Raw genomic sequence first — 24,192 nt, forward strand, 5'->3', positions numbered from 1 at the left:
CCCTTCTTTTTAAAAAGTAGATACACTAGAGTAGTTGAAATGGGCATAATACTGGGGGGGGGGGGGGGGGGAGGGAAATACTCCCCCACACTTCATGGCAACCAGACCTCCAAGAACGATTCAATTACTTCCATCAGTAACTGTGGGCCCAAACAGACAGGCCAAAATAAAGCTGCTTCTGGTCCTAAGGACTGGAGCGCAGCTTTGGCACAGCTTCTGGCCTCTTAAGATTTGTGTATCATTTAAACAGCATACTTCCAAAGTGACCCAAAGCAGATTTATTTTGGCCTGTCTGTTTGGGCTCTGTGTAATCTGTCCAGTCTATAGCAATGTAATCTGTCCAATCTATTGCAAAGTTTAAGGGCCAAGGTAATAACCTGAGTCCAGGCAGAGGCAAAGCAAATGATGGGATTCTCAGCATAATCCATAATGAGTCAGAGAATGTGTAGCAGCTATCTCTCAGGGACTCCAAATGGGAAATGACAAGCAGCTCCTGAAAGAAGCAGATCCTTTGTTTCTAGTCTTTGAATAGGTGTACAGTACTGACATTTGATTTCTGAATAAGGTTTGACCAAAAAGTCTCTTCTGAAGTCCCCAAGATAAGATTTTTCTCTTCCATGTCTTTCACCATTCTTCAAATAAAAGTGGTTTCTTCTGCTTATAGGGTCCTTTGCTTCATGGTTGGTAACCATAATATTTATTTGTATGTCCAGCCCAATTTATTCTTAGGGTTCGAGGCAGGTTAGAATGAAATGTGTGGTTAAGGATGATGGGTTAGGTTCCTGAGGTGGTCTGGAGGTTAGCCCCCTCCACTTCATATACTTTGGTGCTTATTCCTTGCGGTCTCTTCCAATTCTATGATTATTTATTGCTATGAGACTGAGAAAAAGCCAGAACATTACTACAATGCCACTAAAAGAAAAAAAGGAAAATGCAGGATTCAAGAACTGAGAAAGCTCCCATCAACTGGGATGCATGACCTGTTCTCAGACCATTGATGCGGCACTCTCAAAAGGAGCATGGTTACAATTGCTTACTATGCTCCTAACAACTGCTTCTGACTGGATTTTTTCTTTCCTTTTGCCACCCCCTTTTCTGCTTTCAAGGTCAATTTCATTCCCTTTGATCTTTTGGGCATCATTCGCCACCTTGATGAACATGGTGCCAGAATTACCTTTCAGTTAATGTGAACTCTTTTGCCAACTGTGTGGGAAAAAATGCACACAGAGCATTTTTCTCTGTGTTGAAAACAAGAGTCCAGAAAATTTTTGGCACATTCCCAGTTCTTTAGAAAGAATGCATTTATTCATTTCTTAAGGATGCATCTAGCTATGCAACTCAGGTTGATCAGCATAAACAGCATTTGTTATATTCACATTTTAGAAATACACATTTCTCATTGTATTGTAAGGGCCTATTTGTCTTCTTTTAAGATGCCTCTAGCATGTGCACACATACCTGCATGCGAGTGCAGACACATATGTCATACAAACACCATTGCATCTGTACATTTAGTTCCAAGCAGCCATACTCACAGAAGCTGAACACCAGGCTTTCTACTTCCCAAGCCCTTTCTCTGGAACCCCTGCTTACATCTGTGCTCCAGGTGGATTCTTAACATTTGCCTGTTTGACAGAACTCTTCCATCTTCAGCTATCCCTCCCTTTCAAATAAAGGCCACCATCATTCTTTCTTTCATCCCCAGAATTTCTTCTCACACTGCCTCCCAAAACCAAGGCCTTGGTTTCTCACCATAAGATGCTGCTCAAATCTCCTTCTTGGGCAAAACAGCTGCTACACTTGCAACTCACTCACTCCAGCCTGTAAAAGAGAATTGCAACAGAGATATTTCAAGAGCTGTATGTAATTTACAAGTTCTGCTTCAGGCAAACCCAAGAGAAGTTCACACAATCAAGTAACATTTCTTTCCTTACTTTATGATGGTGGCTTGGAGAAGCTATATTTTTGGTTGAATCCTATGTACCCCTATCAAGAACATCATGACAAAAGACAAAACACAACTCAACCACTGGCCACAAAAGGAAGACTGTAGGAAGCTTATCCCATTCTAATCATTCTATCTCGGGAGGGAAGAAAGCAGACTTTGACATCTGTAAGCAAGTATGAGACCAAGGGTTGCACCTCCTGTCCCTCATAAAACCAGAGGACAAGTTTCAGGTAGAAGGAACACACTTTCTGACTTTCTCAGACTAGAGAACCAAAGGAAAGCATCTTGTGGCTCCACACATCATCCAGACAACTAACAGATATTGCATTATGTGTCTATACAATGCATAAGTTTAGGATCTTCTGCATTAGTTATTGCCTATAATTGTTTTGTGAATATTTGATTAAAAGGTGGGGCTTAAATCTTGAAAACAAAGTAGCATAAACTAGTCTGCTGAAAGATAAAAATACTTCTTAGTTCATAAATTATCAAAGCATCTGTCTTGATCAGTTTCTAACCGGTTTACAAGTCTTTTGACTACTAATGCTAACATACTCTCTGGGCCTTATTCCTTTGAGGAATCTACTATCAGAGGATGAGCCACAGTGGCAGGTGGAAGATTTGCTCATGATGATGCTGTTTTGATGTTCTGCTAAGACGGGCTGTAGAGGCAGTTGCTTTCAGCAATTCAACATTTACAAAAGTGGTTGCGGTTAATGAAGCACGATTGATGATGATTCTGCAGGGGTACTCTTGTGAATCTAAGAAATTTCTGTGGCATGAAATAATGCATACATGTAAATATGCACTCTTGAGATCCAAAAACCACAAATACCATTCATTCATCCAGCAGTGGGACTGAGCCTCATGTTAGATCATCAAACTGAAATTCTCTTCAGGATACATCTGTTGCTGAGTTTCTATAAATCTGTAATGGGGTGATGGTTAATCCCATGCCATTTTGCAACAGTGAAATAAATTGAAGAGGGCCCTATATTTCTTCTTTGTATGCAGTATCTCTTTCATCTTTCCCATGCAGAGTAGTTCCTGATCCCTTCCAAGAGAAAAGATGCACTATAGTACTTAACTTCGGATAGCTGGCTCAGGATGTAAGATGGAAGTCAGATAGAGTTAAATGTTAAGCACAATACACACACACTCACACACACAAACAAATCAGAGATGACATGAGACTGCAGAAAGAAGTGAGACAGGCAGACCTCTCTCAACCCACAAAAAAAAGAGGGGGGGGGGAGAGGATAGCTGAGCAGATAAGCATCTGTCCTGAATGCTTTAGAAATAGGATATCCTTTCTTAAGGCCTGGAGTTAGACTGGATAATCCACTCATTGGGGTCCTTTGGATTTCCATATGTTTGGGGCTTCTGTTATGTTCTAGATTAAAGGATAATAATTTATAATATGGAGGAAAATACTAATAAGTAAGCTTAAGAAACAGACTGAGAGCTTCATTTTATTTCCCAATGAACAGCAGATGAAAACTGAATTAAACAGAAAATAATTTTACAAGCATCTAATCTTGGCATTAAAATATCAGCTATATGAAAAACAGCTGTTGCACACAGCAACTTCAGATCTGCTCCTTGATGAAGCTTTACATTGTTAATCCTGCTACTTGTTTCATAGCAACACAAAATCCATTCTTGGTTACAGAACACAGTGAACTTCCAAACATTTTTCCACCAAAGGACTCTGTGGCAGGGTGTCTCTTTTGAAATCAATCTACTCAGTGTGGTCAGAATCCCAACAGTTCTTTCAATCTTTTGAGATACCACAGAAAACTTTGCCAAGGCAATGTTTCACATTTTTAGTCCACAATAAACAGATCTTCCTCTCCTAGTAGGTGTAACTGGGCAAAAACATACACATAGGTGCCAACTTTTGACAATGCAATTGCTGCAGAAACAAAAAAGTGTGAATGGACGGCAGAGACATTTGTTTGAAAATGTATATGCACATTCAAAGATCTCATGCAATGTGCATGGTAAATTAAAATTATTACTTGTAAGAATTTTATTTTTGACACACACACCCTTCTACAGCTATAAGACTGGCCAATATTTTAAAATATTTTTTAAAAGTCTCAGGCTCTGGGTTTGTTTCCACAATGCCCTTAGCTTAACTTCCTGCCACTAATCGTCACTCTCTTCTTCATCAAAGGAAAGCAAGCTACTATTTTTTATTTGCTTGCTTGTATTTTGGGAGGCTGGAGAAATTCTCTTTGTCTCTTTTTTCTTCTTACTTGATGTGGCTGTCAAACCAGAATACTTCTCTTCTGACAAACGCTTGGTAGGTTTCCTGAATACAATCTTCCCATCCCCTGGTTCAGGATCTAGGCACACAAAAACAAGAAAAAACACTCTTATCCTCTGTACTCTTTTTGCCTATTGTGCTTCCCAAACTACAGTAATATTGCAGGGTATCTTAAGTATTCCAGAGAAGGATTATAGCATAGTAACAGAAGATATGCACTGCATAAGGAAGATGTTCATGTATTTGGGGGGAAAACACACATCTGAAATTCTAGAGAGCCACAGTAAGCCAGTGTATTGAGCTAGATAATACTGACTTGGCATAAGCATCCTACTAAGTATGATGAGAACTCCTGAATACAAAATATGGATTCATCCAAATACTCCATCCCCCTTGTTCTGTTTTACTGTAAAGCAATCATTGGAGAGCTACACTACATTTGGTGGAAGGCCACCAAATGCACACCACATACTCTCTATGTCTTGTTTCCAATATAATATTTAATTCAAGAACTTTCTCAAAGACAAGTCTTGGTCACTATATTTCAAAATAAGCAAATATGGAAAAATGTCTGATATAAACATTCTAAGAAAATTAAGAAGCATCTCATAGTCCATAAACTGTGTTACATTATCTCAAAATGTTTGCAGCAGAGAAAAAAGATTTTTAACCAGACCTTAAATTATATATATATATATATATATATATATATATAAAATCACCTCCAACTAATAATTAATGTGTGTGTGTGTGTGTGTGTGTGTGTGTGTGTGTGTGTGGTTTTGACTTTTGCTTTGCAACAACTTTACTTTGCCCAATTTGGGTACTGCCCCAAATAACTGATACATACTATAACCAGGAAGAACATGCTATCCCACCCAAACTGCAATGAATGGACTTCAGAATGATGCTTATGCTCTCTCTCTAAGTATATTCACTACTCTTTGGGTCGAACATCTGAATAAGGCTATGATATAACATCAGTGAGCATGTTCCACTAAATATTGTTACACAGCTGCTTCTCATTTAAAGGACTACAATGAAATAAATGATGGCTGCACAATGTACAGTAATTAATAGTGGGTGACTGTAATAAATATAAGGTCATCACAGTGCTAATATGTGCTACCGATTTGCCTGGGGGAATTTTATTTAGACAAACTTTTGAAGCTTGCAGTATTGGTCAAGAAGACTGGCTGGATGATGCAAGCAATTCAAAATTGTTTTGTTAGTTATGAAAAGCTACTGTCATGAATCACAAGGAAAGCCTCCTGCTGAAATGGCTTGCAATTTAAATGATTTACAGATGACAGGTTATTAAAGAAGCTAAGCTTCTGCTGGGCAACACATTTGTTTCTTAAATAAGTAACAGAATGTTTTAAAAATCGGTTTTACAATAGAAACTTGCCAAAACCATGGTGGCTGATTGATCCTTATTTAATAACTTATTATATGCCCTTACACTACCATTATCTTAAGATTTATAATAAACTGCTGCTGTGATGAAACATGGTACCTGTCTATCAAGGTGGTCGAGAAAACAATGCTATACTAGATTAAATATGAACTTCATGGAATATGTGGTATGTATTCCAATCACAATGGCCTGTTACAGACAGGCCATAAAAAAGCTGCTTCGAGTCACTTTGGAGGTATGGTATTTCAATGATGCATGCGTCCTAAGAGTCCAAAAACCGCACCAAAGCTGCACTGCAGTCCTTAGGACTGGAGTGTGCCTTTGGTGCGGCTTTTGGAATCTTAGGACGCATGCATCATTGAAATACCTTACCTCCAAAGTGACTCGAAGCAGCTTTATTTTGGCCTGTCTGTAACAGGCCAATAATTACACCATTTCATATCAGTTCAAGGACCCAAGCCTACCCATTTTGTATTTAGGGAGTTTACAATATAGATCTCACAGCCAACTGTAAGTTTCACATTAGTACTCTAGGCTTTCCTCAATAGAATAAGAGGCCAAAGTGACCTGGACAGACATTATCTCCCCCCCCCCCCTTCCTTTTTGGCCTTCCTATGCAGTTTTGTCTTGTCGATAGTGGTACATCACAGCAAGGGCTGGCAGAAAAAACAAGTGAGGCAGACAAAGATGATTCAAGAGCAAGAAAGCTTTTCGTCCAGGAAGAAACACAGCAACTTAATGTCACTGAGTGGGAGAACTGTACATTGTTTTGCAATGAATGCATTTTTCATCCCAGTTTCACTGCAATTTGTTTATGTATTAAACCAGTATTAATTTTCCTACTCATAATATCGAAGCAAGAGGGATAAGTCAATAAGGTCCATAAAAATGTCAAGTGAAATATCCAGTGTCAGGTACCAATGCTTAAGTGAAATCATAAAGCAAGGGTGGGCAAGTTCATGGGAGGCAGAGGCCAATGTCCCCCAGAAACCCCCCTCCCATGCAGTCCGCACATCCTAACAGCAACTCCAAATTTCCCCCTGTAGTCTCTCTTAAAATGCTGATAGAAAGTGACATGGCATCATTTCCTGTCACCATTTTGAGAGAGAGACTGCAGGGGAATGGAGGTATTTGGGGGTAATATGGTGTTTTGGGTAGCTTGCGGGGATGGGGTTATCTGTATGTTTTCACATATTTGGGGGAACTTTCTGAATATATTAGGTGGGAAATGTTTTATTATATCTTTTATTAATATGCTGTATTTTAAATATGGGGGGTTGGGGGACTTGGGAGGGGCTTCAGGAGCCATAAAAGAAACAAATGCTGTGTAAGATACTTGACAAAAGCCTAGGCTAGGATTTTGAGGGGAAATTAGCTATAGGAAGTGAGCTGAAAAACCTGGCTCATGACAGCAAATGATTCCTAAAAATTAAATGGTCACAGAAAAAATATGTATACAACAAAACAACATTAAAAATCAGTAACAATAAATTAAGATAAAGTTTAAAAGATGTGTCCTGAACCCCTTCCTCAATGAGGCCTTGGAGTGATGCTGGCAAAAAACATTTTCCACACAAGATCCACTTGCTGAATGCAGAGAGGTGTCTTCAAAAGTGCTTTTCCTACTGATCTAATAATTAAACAGGTTCATACTGAAACAGGTGGTCATTCAGAGGGCTAGGCCTTAAGCCATTTGGAGCTTTAAAAGTTAAAATTAACACCTGAAATTGAGTCTTGAAAACAAATGGTAAACAGTATAGGCATTGCAAAATTGGAATTATGTGATCATGGTATCATATACAGGTTCGCAGCAGAGCTGCTGCTTGTTTCAGCAAATGATGCTTCTAGACACTCAGCAAGGGTATCCCAGGGCTGAACATAACTGTGAAGTACTCAATAGTATTATCATATGTCAGTAAACCATACTTTCCACTCTATATACATTGGACAGGGAATGAAAGCCAATCTTGAATCTCTGGAGCACATGCTTATCTATCTACTGTACAAATACATTATGTTCTTTGGGTAGTGTAAGAAGGAAACTGTGAGATTAGAGATAAACCTATCCAATGCTTAGATTCCACAGAACATCAGCGACTGAGCAGAAACTCTGTCATAGTCTCTTTTATTTTCCATACTGGAGTCCCATACTAAACAAAGGTACAGGTTGGGCTCTTTTTGCCTTCCAACCTAGCAGTACCTCTTGAAGGAAGAAAACTCCATGCAGCTCTATACCCACAGTGAACCTATGGACTTATTGAGGTGGTCTGTTTACAAAAATAAGGTAACTCACAATTCTCGCTCTGCCACCCCCCCATCAAATAAACACTGTTTATTTCCCCCTCACAAAAGAATCTTGAATTAAAGAGTACTGATAATTAATCTATTTTCCCCAACACTGAAAGTCAACCTAGACTCCAAGGTTAAAGACATCAGAGCAACTTACCAAGGCTACCCATCTGCTCAATGTCAACATAAAGCAGCCCTTTAGGATACAGGCAGTGTATTTTGATGCCCTAGGAGATATGTGGCCCATGGTTTTTGTTAGTGTTTAAAAAAAAAAAACCCTAACAACCAAACAAATAAGGGAGAAAAGAAAGCAAACAAACTGAAGAAGCAACAAAAACATTAGAGTTTGACTGAATAAGAGCCCTTACTGCCAAGATTTTGGACTTGAGCAAATGTTATAATGTCTGAAAGGCCAGATGTACTAGAAAAGTAGTAGGGGGGAAAAATCAATTCTAGAGATTAGAATGAACACATGAAAAAGGCATTATACAAATTACTATTTTCTGTTTCCTAAAATTAAAAAAAAATACCTTTGGTAGGACAGTAATTCTCTAAGATTCAAGTGGAAATTTTACACACATACATGTGTGTATGAAAATATATGGACCAGATTATTATTATTATTATTATTATTATTATTATTATTATTATTATCTTGTTCTTTTCCCAGAACTGGGACTCAGAGCAGCTTCACAACATTTAAAAATAATAGAATTAAAAACATAGAAAAGTGATACATAAAAACAGAATTAAATTGTAAGAACACTAAAATAGATTACTTATTAAAAGAATAAAAATACAGTTAAAAAGATAAAATATTATGATACTTTAAATGATACAACAACCTGCCTGCATAAGAAAGTTTTAACCTGCCAGTGGAAGGCCAACAAGGATCAAGCCATTCTGATCTCCCTAGGCAGGGAGTTCCAGAGCCACCGAGAAGGCCTTCTCTCATGTCTACACCAACTGTGCTTGTGATGGTGGTGGGACGGAGAGAAGGACCTCTTCAGAGCCCAGGCCGGTTTACTTACAATTTACTTAGGGACGTGCACATGCATAAATCACACTATACATGTTGGGCTAAAAATTCACAATTAGTGCAATGGACACATTCTGCTGAGAGCAACAGAAGAGGAGCTGGACACATTGCATTTTCATCTGTGTCTTACAGTTGTGTAACCTATACTTTCCATTGTGGTAGTGCATTGTATATTGTGCGTTGTGCAATGGCACCCAGTTACTGATACGTGTCACACAATGTTACTATTTTGCATGATTTATGTCCACACACGAGTATTTATACTACACTTAAGGGGATGTTGGATTGAGGGCTATGTGTGTAAACATGTTAAAGCTTTTTTATTTTCAGATACTACTTTAGCTTACACCAGTAAATTAATGTTAAGGGGAAATAGCTTTCCGAGAGATAGACCGTGGCTGAATAATTTTTTAATATGATAGCTTGTTTAATTGTTTTAACCTCTTAATAATTTTGTTTTAGTCTTGCTGCAAACTGCCTTAGGTATCATGTCAGGAGAAAGGCATGATATAAAATTTAAAAATAAATAAATAAACCTGATGTTAATGTTTTCAGTTTTTGAATGCCATATTACATTATTAGATACAGCAGTATAAAAAGTTTTCTTATTTTGAATCAGACCATTTTTAAATTTTGTAGTTGGTCCCCTTATTTAAAATGCTGCCACCTTTTCCATTACTGCTGTCAACATCCACCTACCCTTGCTTGCAACAGGATCCTGGGAGTTCTAGTTGAAAAAGTTAATTCTCCTCTCCTCCAAGCTTTGCCTATCCCTGTGCATTAAAAGTAGGGTCCAGGGAGAGGAGAAAGAGAAAGCACATGGAAAATAATCTCTGTACTGTTGCAACAGTGCAACAGCAACACAGATATGAGAAAGGCAGTCAGTGCAATGATGACCAAATAGTTGGGAAGTGGTGGCAATATGACTGAAATAACTAGTAGGGAGAGAGAGGATAAGGACACCAGAGAAGCAGAGCAGGGGATTGAGAATTGTTATATTCAGTGTTACTGACATATCAGAAGAGGCTGCATACACAGCCATCCTGCTTAGTAAGGAACATCAGCTGTTCCAAATAAGAATGTGACTGCATTCATCCCATCATTTTCTGTTTTCTAGTCATCCTGGATGTCCCACAATGTACCTGTAACATTGGAATCCTCTTTCATTTCTTTTTTGATCTTCATTACTTCTTCTGCAGTCAGATCCCCTTTTTTCAGTACAATCACCTGTGGCTGCTCATCTTCCTTGTCACTTCCATCATCATTATCATCATCATCAACAGGGAGCTGCTCTCTCTACAGGGAAAAAACATGAAAAGCTAAACTACCGAGATAGTCATCCCAGAAGTAATCTTTAGAGAAGCCTAAGATGATGAATAATAGTATACTGGCCTCTAACAAGTTCTTTTAGGAGAGGAAGAGACTCTCCTCATCAAGACCAACAGAGCATAAAATGATAGACTATCAGGAAGAATGCTGAGCTGCAATACTTCTCCCCATCATGCTGTTCTTTTGTGGCATGAACAGAGATTGCAAAATGTTCTTCTGTAACAACTGCATGAACTGACTCCCCACATAATTTAGCTTCACTCAGAGAAATGCTCATCTGAGGTGAAACATGCCTTTTATCATGCATTATGCTCAGTAAGGAATTAACACCTTGCTATGACAAAGAAAATACAGTAGCAGTAAATGCTTTCTAGTGTTAGTTGCATCTGAAGCTACATGCAAGTCCCACCTCTGCCATACAACTTATTACATTCTTTATGCCAGAGCATTGCTGCCTGGCTTCTTCTGGAAGGAGTTATTAAACCAGTCATGAATTACTCTATATACTCATGTATATGTCTAGAAATTTTAGTATAAAAATTGACTCCAAAAACTTGGGTCGACTTATCCATGGATCAATATAAGTACTGTATTTTAATTCTTATTTAAAAAAGGAACCATCATCCCCCATGAAAGACAAGACTATAATCTGTCATGGAAGCACTGACTCCCGTCTATTCTCTCATTCATCCAGCCTTTAGTATGAGCACAAACAGATAGGCCTGCTGGAAATTTGCAAATTCTTTGGCATTGTTTTCCATTGCTTCATCGTTTAGAGCCTTTGTTACATTCCCCTAAGTTTTGCCCTTGATTTATCCTCGGGTCATATCAAAATTCATGATTTTGGCCTCCAAACCTGCCCTCGACTTATACATGATTTATAGTTGAGTATATACAGTAACCAGGCTGGAAGATCTTAGCTTTGTATCCTGGTCTGAAACTTGGTTTGTCATTTCTCTTATACAAGACGTCTGGATCCGTAGTAAGGTCCTGTACAGACCAGCACTTTGTACCGGCCGGCCTGGGGGCAAAGTCAGGGTACAGTGTCTTGATGACGCATGCCTGACTCTGTCCCCAGGGTGCGCTGATGATGCATGGCATCATGACACACCTCTGGTGCTGCGTCCAAATGATGCAGCCCTGAAGAGGTGCCATACAGCCACGCCGCCACTGGTATGGCGCCCTTTGGAGGGCGCAAAAAGGAGCTACATTTTGCGGCTCCTTTTTGCGTCTTCCAGAGGCTGGTTCGGGGACATGGCATGAAGTTGCCGCCGCCCTGATCCAGCTGAAGAAGGGGCGCCTGCATGCCGCCCCTTCACAGCGGTCTGTACAGCCCATTAGTTACCTGACCTGAGTTAGTCCTGTACATTTTTGTTAATGAAAGAATAACAAAACTATATATCAAAAGTGATGTAACAAGTTGGGTCAACAACTTTACTGGTGTAACAAGTGACTAAAACAAGTAACACAAGTTACTTTTTTCACATAACAGTAAATAACAAATTACTTTTAAAGCACTATAAGGAATAACAGGAACCCATCAGTCTTTTAAATAACACTCTAATAAGCTGCCTGACTAGATCTGTAAGGTTGGCTTCAAAGTCTGGTTTATTATTAGAGAAGCCAGGAGTCCAGGTTTAGACAAAGTGCTAGGCTTTTCTGCTCTGATTCCTGATTACTTTTGCAGTTCCTGCTGACAGGAGGAGCTAAGTAGGAGTGATCAGTCAGTGTATATCAGTACAATGCTTGCTACCAGAAAACCAGTATTTTCAGTGATGCTGGTTTAATATTCAACAGCAACCACTGTGGTCTTTCAAGATATCTTAGTCTTGCTTCATTTGTCAGCTATAATGTGGCAGAAAACAATGTACCTTACTGGTTTTGCTCATGTCAGACACTTACAGTAATAGTGAAATTGGTATATACCTATGAGAAGTCCCACTGAGTTCAGTGGGACTTGCCTTTAAATAAATGGGTATGGCAATACAGTCTATAGCACTTTTAAACATTAATATAGCACATAGCTGAGCCTGAATCATCTTCACTAGAATATCTTGTTGGCATCAATGACATTTCTTTCCAAATAAGAATGCTCCGGACTGCATTATTAATGTCAAAGCATATAATCTTTTGAAATATGTTTATAGTTGTCATGGTTCAAGCATCTTATACGTAACATAGGTCTAGTTACCAGCTGGGTTTAATCATTCTGGAATTCATCCTATATTTGGGAATCTGTTACATTGAAAGACAGTTACATTTAAAACAGCTCAAACAATTTCAGAGTTCTGTGAAGTGCAACTGCTAGCCAGTCAGCTTCTATCAAAAATACAGAACTGACAGCTTTTTATCTGTAGAGAGCAACCCAGCTTGAAGGTTTGTACTGTTTCTCATTTCTGCATTCCTAGAACATTCATCCGTGCAAAGAAACTAGGAAAACAATCAAACCACCATCACATCAAATACAGAACTACAAATTGTTTCCATCCCACTATAAAAACTGTTGGAGAAGTGTTGATAATAAGGGCAAAAAAAGGAGTCTTCATCCTGCTGCTTCTAATTCCTTGTTGTATTTTCTCTTTTGGCAAATTGAAATTAATCCCCTATTTGTCTAAACCACATATGGGCATAGCCTGGATAATACCATCCCCTGATGTTCAGTCATTCCAAAGGTTCATAGCACACATGGCCATCATTTTGTTCAACAAACTTACATTGTGTCATTTTTGGTTATCTTTTGGGGTCATTTTGGGTTATATCTTTTACTGTTTTGGGATGGGGTGACTGAAATAACATTTTTAATTGCCTGAGATGTGCTGGGATAGTTTTTATCCAGCCAACCTATTCAGTCATGCAGAGGGCACAGGTGACTGCAGAAGCACTCCAACCCTTCCTTACCCTACATTCAAAGCAATAGGTGCTTGCAGAATTTTCTGTTTGACAGCCTTAAATGAGATTCCACCACCTTTGTCAATAGACACAGACTATTAAATACATGGGGTACTTTTTATGTACAGTGCATGGAAGCTCTGACCCTATCCAGCTTTATTGTTCCTCCACTTTATAAATACATGCTAGCATTCAGTGAACTCAAACAGCTTATTGGGCAGTAAGAAGGGCTGATGTTCAAACAGAACCAAAGTATTCAGTGAAGCAGGCGTATGTGGCAGATGCACTTCTCTGGAGGCAGAACAAAGCATTTAAATTGTAGGAATTTGTGTTAAATGTTAAGGAAAGCTTCCCACCTAATTGTTCCAGTACCAAGTGAAACACAGATGGATAAGAATTCTGGGTCTGAGGCTACTATAAAAGCTGGCAGTGGCATTCCTTCTACCACGCTGACTAATTTGGTATCAGTGTTCAAAGCAGCTGTTCTTCCTGCAAAGTGGTAGATTAGAAATAACATTAGCTTGGTCAGCATGCACTCCCTCTGCTGTTTGTTTCTTTAAAAAGTAGTAGCACACTGATTACTAAGTTGTTCCTTTCCAAGAATCTGATGTCCCTTTCATTCTTTTTTACCTGCTTACTGACTTCTGCTGCTGCTTCCCTCCTTCCTCCTTTGCTTCTTAACACACAACCTATTTCCCTGTTCATCTTTTCAGAAATAGCTGTGTTAATTTTGCCTTTGCTTTCTCTTGGATTTCCTGCTCTTTAAGAATCCCACCAGCAACTCTTTTGCATAGCTTTCAAGCGGCTTGTTCTGCAAACAGTTCCCTCTGGTTCATAAATTATGTGTGTAATTTTTGCCAGTCAAATGAATTGTTTCTAAACCAGTGTGGTGAACAGTATGGAGATCCAGTATGGTGCAGGCATTAAGAGTGGCGGACTGGGACTTGACAGGTCTGCATCAAAAGGTTGTCCGCAAAGACCAAAAGGCCCTTGCTCCCCCTGGCCTAGCATCATCCTGTTTAGATGATGCAGGCCAAAACCCTGGGGCCAATAAGGCCTGATCCCAGGATAAACAGCCTTTACCCCCCGGTCAATTTCACTCTTGCTTTACTGTACAGCTTCCTGGAAACACTGTAGCAAACCCTGGCTGTTTAAACAGCACCTTGCACTCCTTATCTTGCCACACTGTCACTCCTACTGAGATGTCCCCCCGGTTGTTACAAGTGACACAGAAATAGGGTGTCTAGTCACGTGGGTGCAGCCTGACCCCATGTTTCCGCATCAGACATGGCGATAGGGGGCTTCTAGGTAGAAGCAACGGCGTGGCAAGGTTAAGGAACATGTGCCAGTGACAGATCTTGGGGTGGTATGGGGATAGGTGTGTAAGCACCCTCTTGTCCATGTGCCTACCCAGAGATCAACCTGGGTGAAGACCTGTGCCAGAATAGCGCAAGTTGATCCTATGCTATCCTGGCCTGTCTGCTTAGTGTCTACACAGAGCTTTGAAACTCACTTGAACCAGTCTCTGTCTCTGCTTGGCCTACTCCACAAAGCTGCTGTGAGAATAAAGTGTGGATAAGCAAAGCCGTGTGTGCCATCTTGAGTTCACTGTAGGAAAGGCATGATATAGGTATGTTTAACAAATACAGTCGATCCTCACGTTTATGGGTTTCACTTTTATTATTATTATTATTATTATTATTATTAACCTTTATTTATAAAGCGCTGTAAATTTACACAGCGCTGTACATACAATCTTTTTAATTGGACGGTTCCCTGCCCTCACTTTTGCGAATGTGACTATTATTCCCAGCTTTTTGGCTGCTGCCTCCACTGCTGTCCCTTTTAACAGGGACTGCAAGCGCCATGAGTCTGAGAGACTGTGAAGGAGGCTTGTAGATCCCTGTTAAAAATGACACAGGGCAGCAGCGGAGGCAGCAGAAAACCTCACTAGCTGCCGCTTGTGCTCAAAGACTGGGAAATAAATATTATTATTATTATTATTATTATTATTATCATCATTATTACTAATAATGGTTTTTCCACTTTCATGGGATCCTGCACCCCTAACCGCAGCAAATGTGGATGGCCGATTGTAAACCAAAACACTTAACTCGGGCCCAAAACACACTGCAGAAACAATCCAGTTTGAGACCACTTTAACTGCCCTGGTTCAGTGTGAGGGAATTCTGGGAACTGTAGTTTTGTGAGACTTTCAGCCTTCTCTGTCAGAGAGAGCTCTGGTGTCACAATAAACTACAGTTCCCAGGGCTCCCTCACACTGAGCCAGGGCTGTTAAAGTGGTCTCAAACTGGATTATTTCCGCAGTGTGTTTAGGACCTCAGATAAGCCCAGAAAAAACCAGAGGCATTATATACACCTGTGTGTTATTTTTCACTTATTTCATTTAACCCTAAAGCTCAAACCACCAGGAGAGGCAACTGATATTTTGGTTTGGATACATTTCCAGGAAATCATAATAAAAGAAGTCAACATAAAAAAGTAGGTGCTTCTAAGGAAGGGCAATAAAAGCATCCATTTACCCACACTGAGTACTGTATTAAAAGTCAAAAGAGAAAACTGCTACGCATGAGCATGGGCAAAGTACAGTACACTCATCCCTCCATATTCGCTAGGGTTAGGGGCACAAGACCCCATGAATGAGAGCCTGGGAGGATGCCTCTCTAGGAATCTCTAGGTCCTCCAGTGCAACTCTGTGGTCAAAGTCTGACAGACATTGACCATAGAGTTGCGCCAGAGGAGCTACAAATGCCTAGTGGAGTGTCCTCTCTAGGAATCTCTAGGTCTTTCAGTGCAACCTTTAGTTAAAGTTGACCATAGAGTTGCACTGGAGGACCTAGAGATTCCTAGAGAGGACGTATTCATTAAATCCGTGAATAATCAAATCTGCAAAAATCAAAGCCGCAAATATGGAGGGATGAGAGTGTACAGTCACAGCTGAACCTTGGAGTTCTGGGAGATGAAGTCCAAAGGCCTCTTAAAGCAGCGAACCCCAAACTGCCCCTTGGACTTCATCTCCCAGAAGCCCAGACTATCGGCTAACATGGCTGAGGCTTCTGGGAGCTGAAGTCCAGAATTCTCTTAAAGGGGACAGTTTGGGGACCGCTGCTAAACAGTCATAGCTCCCTCAGGACAGGAGGAGGGGCCTTAGAAGGGGCTTTGGGGGCGGGGCCAAAGGAAAGGGCGGAAGTCGGGCAGCGTCAGCGTCACCTTGGTTTCCACCGTCGGTCCCTCCCTGTACCCGACTCGCTGCTTGAAGCGGCTCAGGAAAGCCGGCTCGGCGGGCTTCACGTACGAAACCTGGTTCCTTTTGCTCATGGCGCCGTAAACACAGGCGAGTCACGTGACAGGGCCGCTTCCTGCGCTCCTTCCTGTGCCCTTAATGGCCGCCCCCAGGTCGGCTTCAGCACGGCGACGTCGAGCGCCAAATTCAAAGAGGGCGCCATTTTGTGGCCGGGGTTTAAGACCTTAACAGAGAAAGGAGGGAAAGGAATGGCTCCTTTGGGGACGAAGGGTAAGAGGAGCAGGGAGAGACCGACAATGTGGGCAAGGAGGGGTTTGTCGCTTGTTTCCCTGAGGCTGCATCCATACTGGGGAAATAACCCGGTTTGGAAGCGCTTTAACTCTTTGTCTGGCTCTTTGCTATGGAATTCTGGGAGTTGGCGTTTCCATAGCCTTTGTACAGCCTTTCCATATTATTTATATGATTATATAAATTCAGTTTCTTGCTATTGTTTTTCCAGGAGAGCCAGGAGACATGGTTTCAGCTTCATCAAGGTAAGAATCTGTTACTTCTTGTATACATAAACATTAGACCGAAGAGAAGGTTAAGAGGTGGCATGATAGCCCTGTTTAAATATTTGAAGGGGTGTCATATTGAGGAGGGAGCAAGCTTGTTTTCTGCTGCTACAGAGAATAGGACCCAATGGAGCAATGGATGCAAGTCACAGGGAAAGAGATTCCAGCTCAACATTAGGATGAACTTCCTGACAGTAAGGGCTGTTTGAGAGTGGCACACACTCCTTCCTTGGAGCGCAGTGGAGTCTCCTTCCTTAGAGGTCTTCAAACAGAGGCTGGATGGCCATCTGTCAGGATGCTTTGATTGAGATTTCCTGCATGGCAGGATGGGGTTGGACTGGATGGCCCTCCTTGGGGTCTCTTCCACCTCTATGATTCTATAGCTAACTTCGAACTAGTTATTCAAAAGCATGCAAACGGACGGTGTGGAAAACTGCCAATCAACCCACATCAGAGTCAAATGGTTTTGTCTGGCTTGAAAAGTTATTCTTAGTTTCCTCTTAAGTTTCCTAAGATTGGATAGCAATCACCATATCGTTTGGGGGTATACAATAACCCAATAGTAACTTATTTTCCTTTAAAAAATACCTGCACAGTTTCTGAAAGAGACATATATTTATGAGATGTCGTTGGATGCTCAGTTTTAGTAACTAGACAAAAAATAAATAAAACTACAAGTGCTGTAGCTGTTTTACTAATCTGCAGATGTTGATTTTATCCAGTGCTGAAGGTGATGCTATCAAGGTTTACATCAGAGTGCGTCCTCTTTCAGAAGAAACTAGCCAAGTTGATGGGGCCCATGGTTTGTGTTTATCTGTTCTGTCGACAAACACCATCCGTCTGCATTCAAAACCTGAACCTAAGATCTTCACCTTTGATCATGTGGCAGACGTAGATACAACGCAGGTAATTTTTGGGACCTCACAATATGAATATTATTTGGTTTTAGCTCTTAAATAATTGCTACTAAAATAGGAAGTAGTTCTAGGAATATGGGGGAAAACAATTTCATTTTTCACCCCATGCTTCTCATTAGGAAATTATTTACTATATGATTGTTTGGAATTCTTTGGCTGAAATTATAGAGGCATATTTCTTTTCAGGGACTGGCACACTGCATTATAACACTGACCTCAACCTACCTTTTAGGTGGGGATAATGAGCCCCTTCCCATAGAATAGCCAAAATGCTTCAGTTATACCCTCTAGGATTGTGAGAGGCAATTCTGGCATATTTCCCAGTGTCCTTTTAGACCCAATAGGGTCCTTTTCCAACTAGGAGTTACCTGTTCAGTTCATCTTTATTATGGTCATAGGCCAGCACAGGTAAAAGAGGAATACAGAATAAAAGAAGGCAAAAACAAGGTTAAAAAAAAGATTAAAAACAGCCTATACAGTGGACCCTCACCTTATGCAGGGGATCCGTTCCGGACCCCTCCCCCCCCCCCCCCCCCCCCCCGCATAAGGCAAATTCTGCCTATGCTTGAGCCCCATTCACTTGAATAGGGCTCATGCGCGTGCATAATCGGCACACGCCCTGTTTTGTCCCAAGAGAGATGCTATGGACTTTGGGTGTAGTAAGGCCTCTGGCTCCTAGGAACGCAGCCTGAACAAAAGACTTGTCCATAAATTTCTTAAGTTTTAAAGGTTTTACTGATTATAAACACAAAACATGAAACTGATCTCCTTTTTCTCAATAGTCCTTCCTAAATACCTTGCTCTCTCTTCTTGGTGGATTCTATCTTTCTTCTTCTGTGGACTTCTCTTTACTCTCTCCAGGTCTGACTTGGCTGAAATCTTACTACACAACTGAAACTAGCTAGAGGGAGACAGTATAAGACCCTGGGATTTCTCACAATTCTTGCCTTTCTTAAAGCTGTAGATCTCTATTTTCCCTCCTAAACTGATACACAGAAAGTCTAATATAATATCAACTAAATATATGTCTCAAGAGCATCAGAGATGCTCTGGAGGCATGACACGCCCCATTAATCTGAATGGGACACCCCACGCTCCTGCGTGACTTGAGCACATAAGCTCAAAGCCACATATAGTGCGCCCACGTATAACACGGGCGCACTGTACAAGGAAATAAGGCTGTGGCGGCTTGTCCCTATACTATGAGCACTGGAGTAGTATGTGCTCTATTGGATTTTGATTATAGGGGGACAGTCTTTGTTGCTGTGTGCCTCCAACTCGTTTTCTATTTATGGTGGCTATATCATAGAGTTTTCTTGGCAAGTTTCTTCAGAGGGAGTTTGCCCTTGCCATCCTCTGAGGCTGAAAGATGGATCAAACCCTGATCTACAGAGTCATAGTCCAACACTCAAACCACTACACGCTGGCACAAAGCTAGCACAAAGTTCAAATCCTTCCCCACACCCAATACCCATGAGGTTGATAGGAACAAATGCTGTTTTTTAAAAAGCTTCCTTTTGTAGCCATAAAATGCTCGCCTTTGAGATCTGGATCTGTCTTTATCCTGGGTGGGATCTCTGGGTCCTATGTTGGTAAACAGCAGTGATCCTCTGAAGAAGGCCTGAAGGTAAATGTAGGCGATGGAACATTCAGAGCTTGTCAACAGAAGCCAAATTAGATTGGCTGCAAATGGAGGATGGGAATGTTTCCTACTGCTTTTGTTTCCAGTCATAAAATCATAGAGCTGGAAGAGACCACAAGGGCCATCCAGTCCAACCCCCTGCCATGCAGGAACTCCCAATCAAAGTATCCCCGACAGATGGCCATCCAGCCATTTTATGTGGCCTCAGCTTTCATGCTGCAGAGACCCATTCTACAACATCCCAAGCAAACAAGCATCAGACCTGTGACTTAACATCAGTTTTCACCCCTGCATTCTTTTATACCATTCTTGGCCTGATGAAGAAGCAAGTGTACTTCAAAAACTAGCATGATGAATTTTGCACCTTAGTGTGTGTGTATGTGTATATACATGCCTTCAAGTTGCCTGTTGACTTATTGCCACCCCATGAATTACACCGTGTATTTTAAATGTGGATTGTTTTAATATATGTATATCTTGTCCTTTTAAATTATATGCATGTTCTTTTGAATTGATATGTTTTAACTGATGTGGGGTGCCTGTTAATTGTTGTGTTCCCCATCTCGATCCATGGTGAGAGGCAGATAAGAAATAATAATAATCGCCCCTTACAGTCGCCCCTCCAAGTTTGTGGACTTGAGATGTGCGGACTTGGAAATCCGCGGAGGGGTGACCACCATTAACAGCAATGGGGCGCACACTTCACATGCACACACCCCATTCAAGCCTATGGGGCTTGAATACATGAGATATTTTGAACTCGCGGGGGGTGCCTGGAATACATCCCCCACAAATTCCAAGGGCCAACTGTATTATGAATTTCATAGGGTTTTTTCTTAGGCAAGGAATACTCAGGTAGTTCATAGGTAGTTTTGCCAGTTCCTTCTGAAATGTAGCCTACAGCACCTGGTATTTGTTTGCGGTCTCCCATCCAAGTACTAAACAGGGCTGACACCATTTAGGTTCCAAGATCAGACAGGATCTGATATGTTTTGGGTATTTAGTAGCTGGTCTAATAAAGGTATCACTACAATGTGTACTTTGGATTTTGTTTTATTTTCAACATGAGTACTTGTGCATTTCCTTCTGTAGAGTAGTATGCTTCAGTACAGATACCTCTTCTCATGGAATGAAGCATTACAAATGTCATGCCCTTAAGGCACTGCTCTTCTTTACCTAGAAAGTGTGCAGTGTTATGCTGATAAACAGAAATTGTAAAACCTATATTACAATGTTGCCATTACAATACAACAATATAGTTCAGTTACATAACTAAGATCTTTTAAGTGCTTACAACGGGTAGGTATGACATAGGCCTAGGATATAATCTTATTCCTAGAGTTTGTACTGTACACTAAAAAAAAGGAGTAGGGTTGGAAGGAAAGAGCTTAAGGGAAGGAAGTAAAATGTCTCCTGAAGGTTGGTTAGCATGTTCATTTGGCTGTCTGAAGTCTGTATTAAGATTTATGACACATTATCAACTTCTGTTCTAGTAATAGCTATATTCATTAGGCTTATTTTCATAATGGCTCCATCCTATTACTTGCAAACTGCCACTTGGAAGCAAGTCTCATTGATTTCATTATTTTGTGCATAATAATAGTTAATGTCAATGGAATTGTCCACGTTTAGTGAAAATCATTCCTTCTGCTATGAAATGTATATTTTTAATGAACAGAACTCATTGCGAAATAGTGTGTTTTTGAATTTTATGAAGTCCTGCTATTTCATCAGTACAAAACTATTATCAACTAGTTTTTATGTTTTCTGCTCAGGAATCGGTGTTTTCAAGTGTGGCAAAAAATATAGTGGAGTCGTGCATGAATGGCTACAATGGAACCATTTTTGCATAGTAAGCTTTTAACCTTTTACATTATGAGTAAATTTAAAATATTTGATTTGAATTATTATTTTTAAAAAGTACTTCACAGGAAGATTGCTTTTGTAAGGTCAGACTCTATGATCACAAGCATGTTCTTCCATATTGATAGTTAACTGATCACTTTTGAGTGTAGATTTCATGGGCTGAACTTGAGGCTTCTGCATGGAAATCATGTCCTCTGCCCTCAAGTGTCTTAATTGTACTTTTTATCCTCTCTGTCCATCCATATACACATATGTATATAACTGAAGGATAATTTTCTGTGTGTGTGTGTGTGTGTTTGTTTGTTTTAGTGGTCAGACTGGTTCGGGGAAAACATTTACTATGATGGGTAAGTATACATATATTGAATTGAGCTTATCTATTGTATATCTCTTTATCTTAGTTTACATAGTTGTATGAAACACCCCCCTTTCGCCCACTCTTGCACTGTATGATATCTGGTAACTTCTCTGATTCCCCTAGTTTGGGGGCCTATTTTTAGAAAAGAACTGTTTGATCTTGTACATAATATATATTCTTGCCACTTGGATTAATGAGCTGCATTATTCCTAATGCTCACCTTTTCTTCTAGAAGCAGCTGTTTATTACCATGTACCATCTCCTTTACTAAGGGAAAAGTAAAAGGACTAGGGAATATAAGGCTACCACTGTGATCATTGACGAGAGAGGACCTTAAAAAAAGCAAATATCAAAATCATATAGGATGGGAGACTTGCAATTCAACGTTCTCCAGTTGTTGGACTGGAGTTCCCATAATCTCTTGCCGTTGGCTATGATGGCTGGGACTGGTGATCATGAAGCATCTGGGCAACAAGTTGTTTCTTTGTTCTAGGGATCTTAAATCTCTTTTAACAGTAGTCTTTATTTAGGAGGGCATTTGTCAAAAACACTGCATGCTACTAATAAAGCAAACCAATTTGCTTATGTTTTTTAAAGAGCTTCCCTGCCTCAGATTTTTATCCTGAAAATTCTTTTTTTAGGACCTCCTGACTCTGATAACTTTACACATAACCTGAGAGGTGTGATACCACGAAGCTTTGAATATTTGTTTTTTTTAATAGAACGTGAAAAAGAAAAGGTAAAGCATTTTTATAATGAAAATCGCAGAAGAAAGTATTGATTAATTATTTAGGGTAGTTCAGTTTATTAAAAATGGGATGCTACTTTTAGATGCCCTTTATTTGAGATTTGTGATTACCGTATATACTCGACAAAGTTGACCTCATGTATAAGTCGAGGGCAGGTTTTGGGACCAAAATTATGGATTTTGCTATGACCCATGGATAAATTGAGGGTAAAACCTAGGGGCATGTAATGTAACCCAGGGGGGTGTAATGAAGGATATAAAGGACAAAGCAAAGGTAAACAATGCTGAACAACTTACAGAATTCTAGAGGCATAACTATTTGCGCTCATACTAAAGGCTGGATGGATGAGAGCATAGAAAGGGGTCAGTGTTTCCAGGAAAGATTAAATTCTTGCCATTCACCAGGGGATGGTGTGTGTGTGTGTGTGTGTGTGTGTGTATAAAAAACCTGAGTCAACTTATCCATGGGTCAATGTAAGTAAGATATAGATATATAGATTTAAAATACGGTACTTACATTGACCCATGGATAAGTCAACTCAATTTTTGGGTCAATTTTTAACTCTAAGTTTCTAGACTTACACATGAATATATACATTATTATATATTTGGAAATCTGTTATTTTATGAAAACAATTTACCAATTGCCTGTTACCATTAACATTTGATTCCTCTGGAAATGTTAAAATTGATCAATATCCCAACTTCCTTATACATCCTTCTGTTGCCACCCTGTCCTATTTAAAACCAGAATCTATAGCATAAATTTCCTTGCTTCTGTTTCTAGTCAAATACTGTGCTATGTTGGCCGCGTTCAATTTCAACAGGAATCCCAAACTTTTGGGGGCTGTTGGTTACATTTGGAATATCAAGAAAGTGCTGTGTGCACCATCACACAGTGGCTGGGTGTGACTAGTCACAAACTACCCATTAAACATAAGACAAAATGAGGTTTAAAAGACAAACAAAAAACAAGTATCCAGCCCAGGTTACCAACTGTAAGACTTCCATAACACAAGACCATTAAATTGCATGTATCAATCTCGCTGATTCAGCCCTGGTAATCTTTTAAAAGGCAGAAGGACTGTAGACTTGTACAGTGCAGCGCTGTACTGTGTTTTCAGCAGATGCTTGACTTGTGAGTCCTAGGTTTAAATGGCTAGATCAGGTTTCTCTTGGTTAGATAGCTATGGTGTAGTGGCTATCTTCTTAGGAATGAACATTATAGAAGTAAGTGGGTAAGAAAGACACTGTTTTCAAACAGTGAAAGAATGAGACAACTGGGTAGAAATACTTGTTTTATAAATCCTAAAATAACAATAAACTGGCATTGTCATATGAGCTGTAATATTGTAAAGTCTGATGCCTCATTTTAGAACATTTTTTGCTGTAATGAAAAATGTTAATGTTTTTTCTAGGCTGGTACTGGGAAGAGTTTTCTCTGTAAGTGCTCATTTATTGAAATCTACAATGAACAGATATTTGACTTGCTGGATTCTGCTACAGCAGGACTTTTCCTCAGAGAGCACATCACAAAAGGAGTATTCGTTGTTGGTGCAGTGGAGCAAGTGCTGACCTCAGCTGCTGAAGCTTATCAAGTATGCTCTGTTTTGATAGGTCAAGGCAGATGTAACTATGTGTTACCATTGTCATTGCTTA

The 24,192-nt window shown here is 40.1% G+C and overlaps 2 protein-coding genes across 3 annotated transcripts in view; one reads left to right on the forward strand and one right to left on the reverse strand.

The window, feature by feature from the left end:
- Positions 1 to 1,326: 1,326 nt before the first annotated feature.
- KIAA1143 (KIAA1143 ortholog) lies at positions 1,327 to 16,555 on the reverse strand. Of its 2 annotated transcripts, XM_089532761.1 has the most exons (4): positions 16,415 to 16,555; positions 10,108 to 10,261; positions 4,210 to 4,299; positions 1,327 to 1,821 (listed from the first exon to the last, which is right to left on the reverse strand). In XM_089532761.1, exons 1-4 carry the CDS (start codon positions 16,520 to 16,522, stop codon positions 1,808 to 1,810), a joined length of 366 nt encoding a protein of 121 aa, XP_089388887.1. In that variant the 5' UTR covers positions 16,523 to 16,555; the 3' UTR covers positions 1,327 to 1,807. The 2 variants fall into 2 exon arrangements, with proteins under 2 accessions (XP_089388887.1, XP_089388886.1); XM_089532760.1 differs by lacking the exon at positions 1,327 to 1,821 and having other exon boundaries at positions 3,390 to 4,299.
- A 55-nt stretch (positions 16,556 to 16,610) lies between these two features.
- KIF15 (kinesin family member 15) overlaps positions 16,611 to 24,192 on the forward strand; it is a 44,646-nt gene continuing 37,064 nt past the window's right edge. Inside the window, exons 1-7 of the mRNA XM_089532762.1 lie at positions 16,611 to 16,718; positions 16,948 to 16,981; positions 17,725 to 17,908; positions 21,337 to 21,413; positions 21,737 to 21,774; positions 22,427 to 22,524; positions 23,952 to 24,131. Coding sequence (XP_089388888.1) covers positions 16,697 to 16,718; positions 16,948 to 16,981; positions 17,725 to 17,908; positions 21,337 to 21,413; positions 21,737 to 21,774; positions 22,427 to 22,524; positions 23,952 to 24,131 — 633 coding nt within the window. The 5' untranslated portion in view covers positions 16,611 to 16,696. The remainder of the gene's footprint in view (positions 16,719 to 16,947; positions 16,982 to 17,724; positions 17,909 to 21,336; positions 21,414 to 21,736; positions 21,775 to 22,426; positions 22,525 to 23,951; positions 24,132 to 24,192) is intronic.

Source organism: Sceloporus occidentalis, unplaced genomic scaffold (genome assembly GCF_023333645.1).
Source record: "Sceloporus occidentalis isolate IW3139 unplaced genomic scaffold, rSceOcc1.0.p SCAF_7, whole genome shotgun sequence".
NCBI lineage: Eukaryota > Metazoa > Chordata > Lepidosauria > Squamata > Phrynosomatidae > Sceloporus > Sceloporus occidentalis.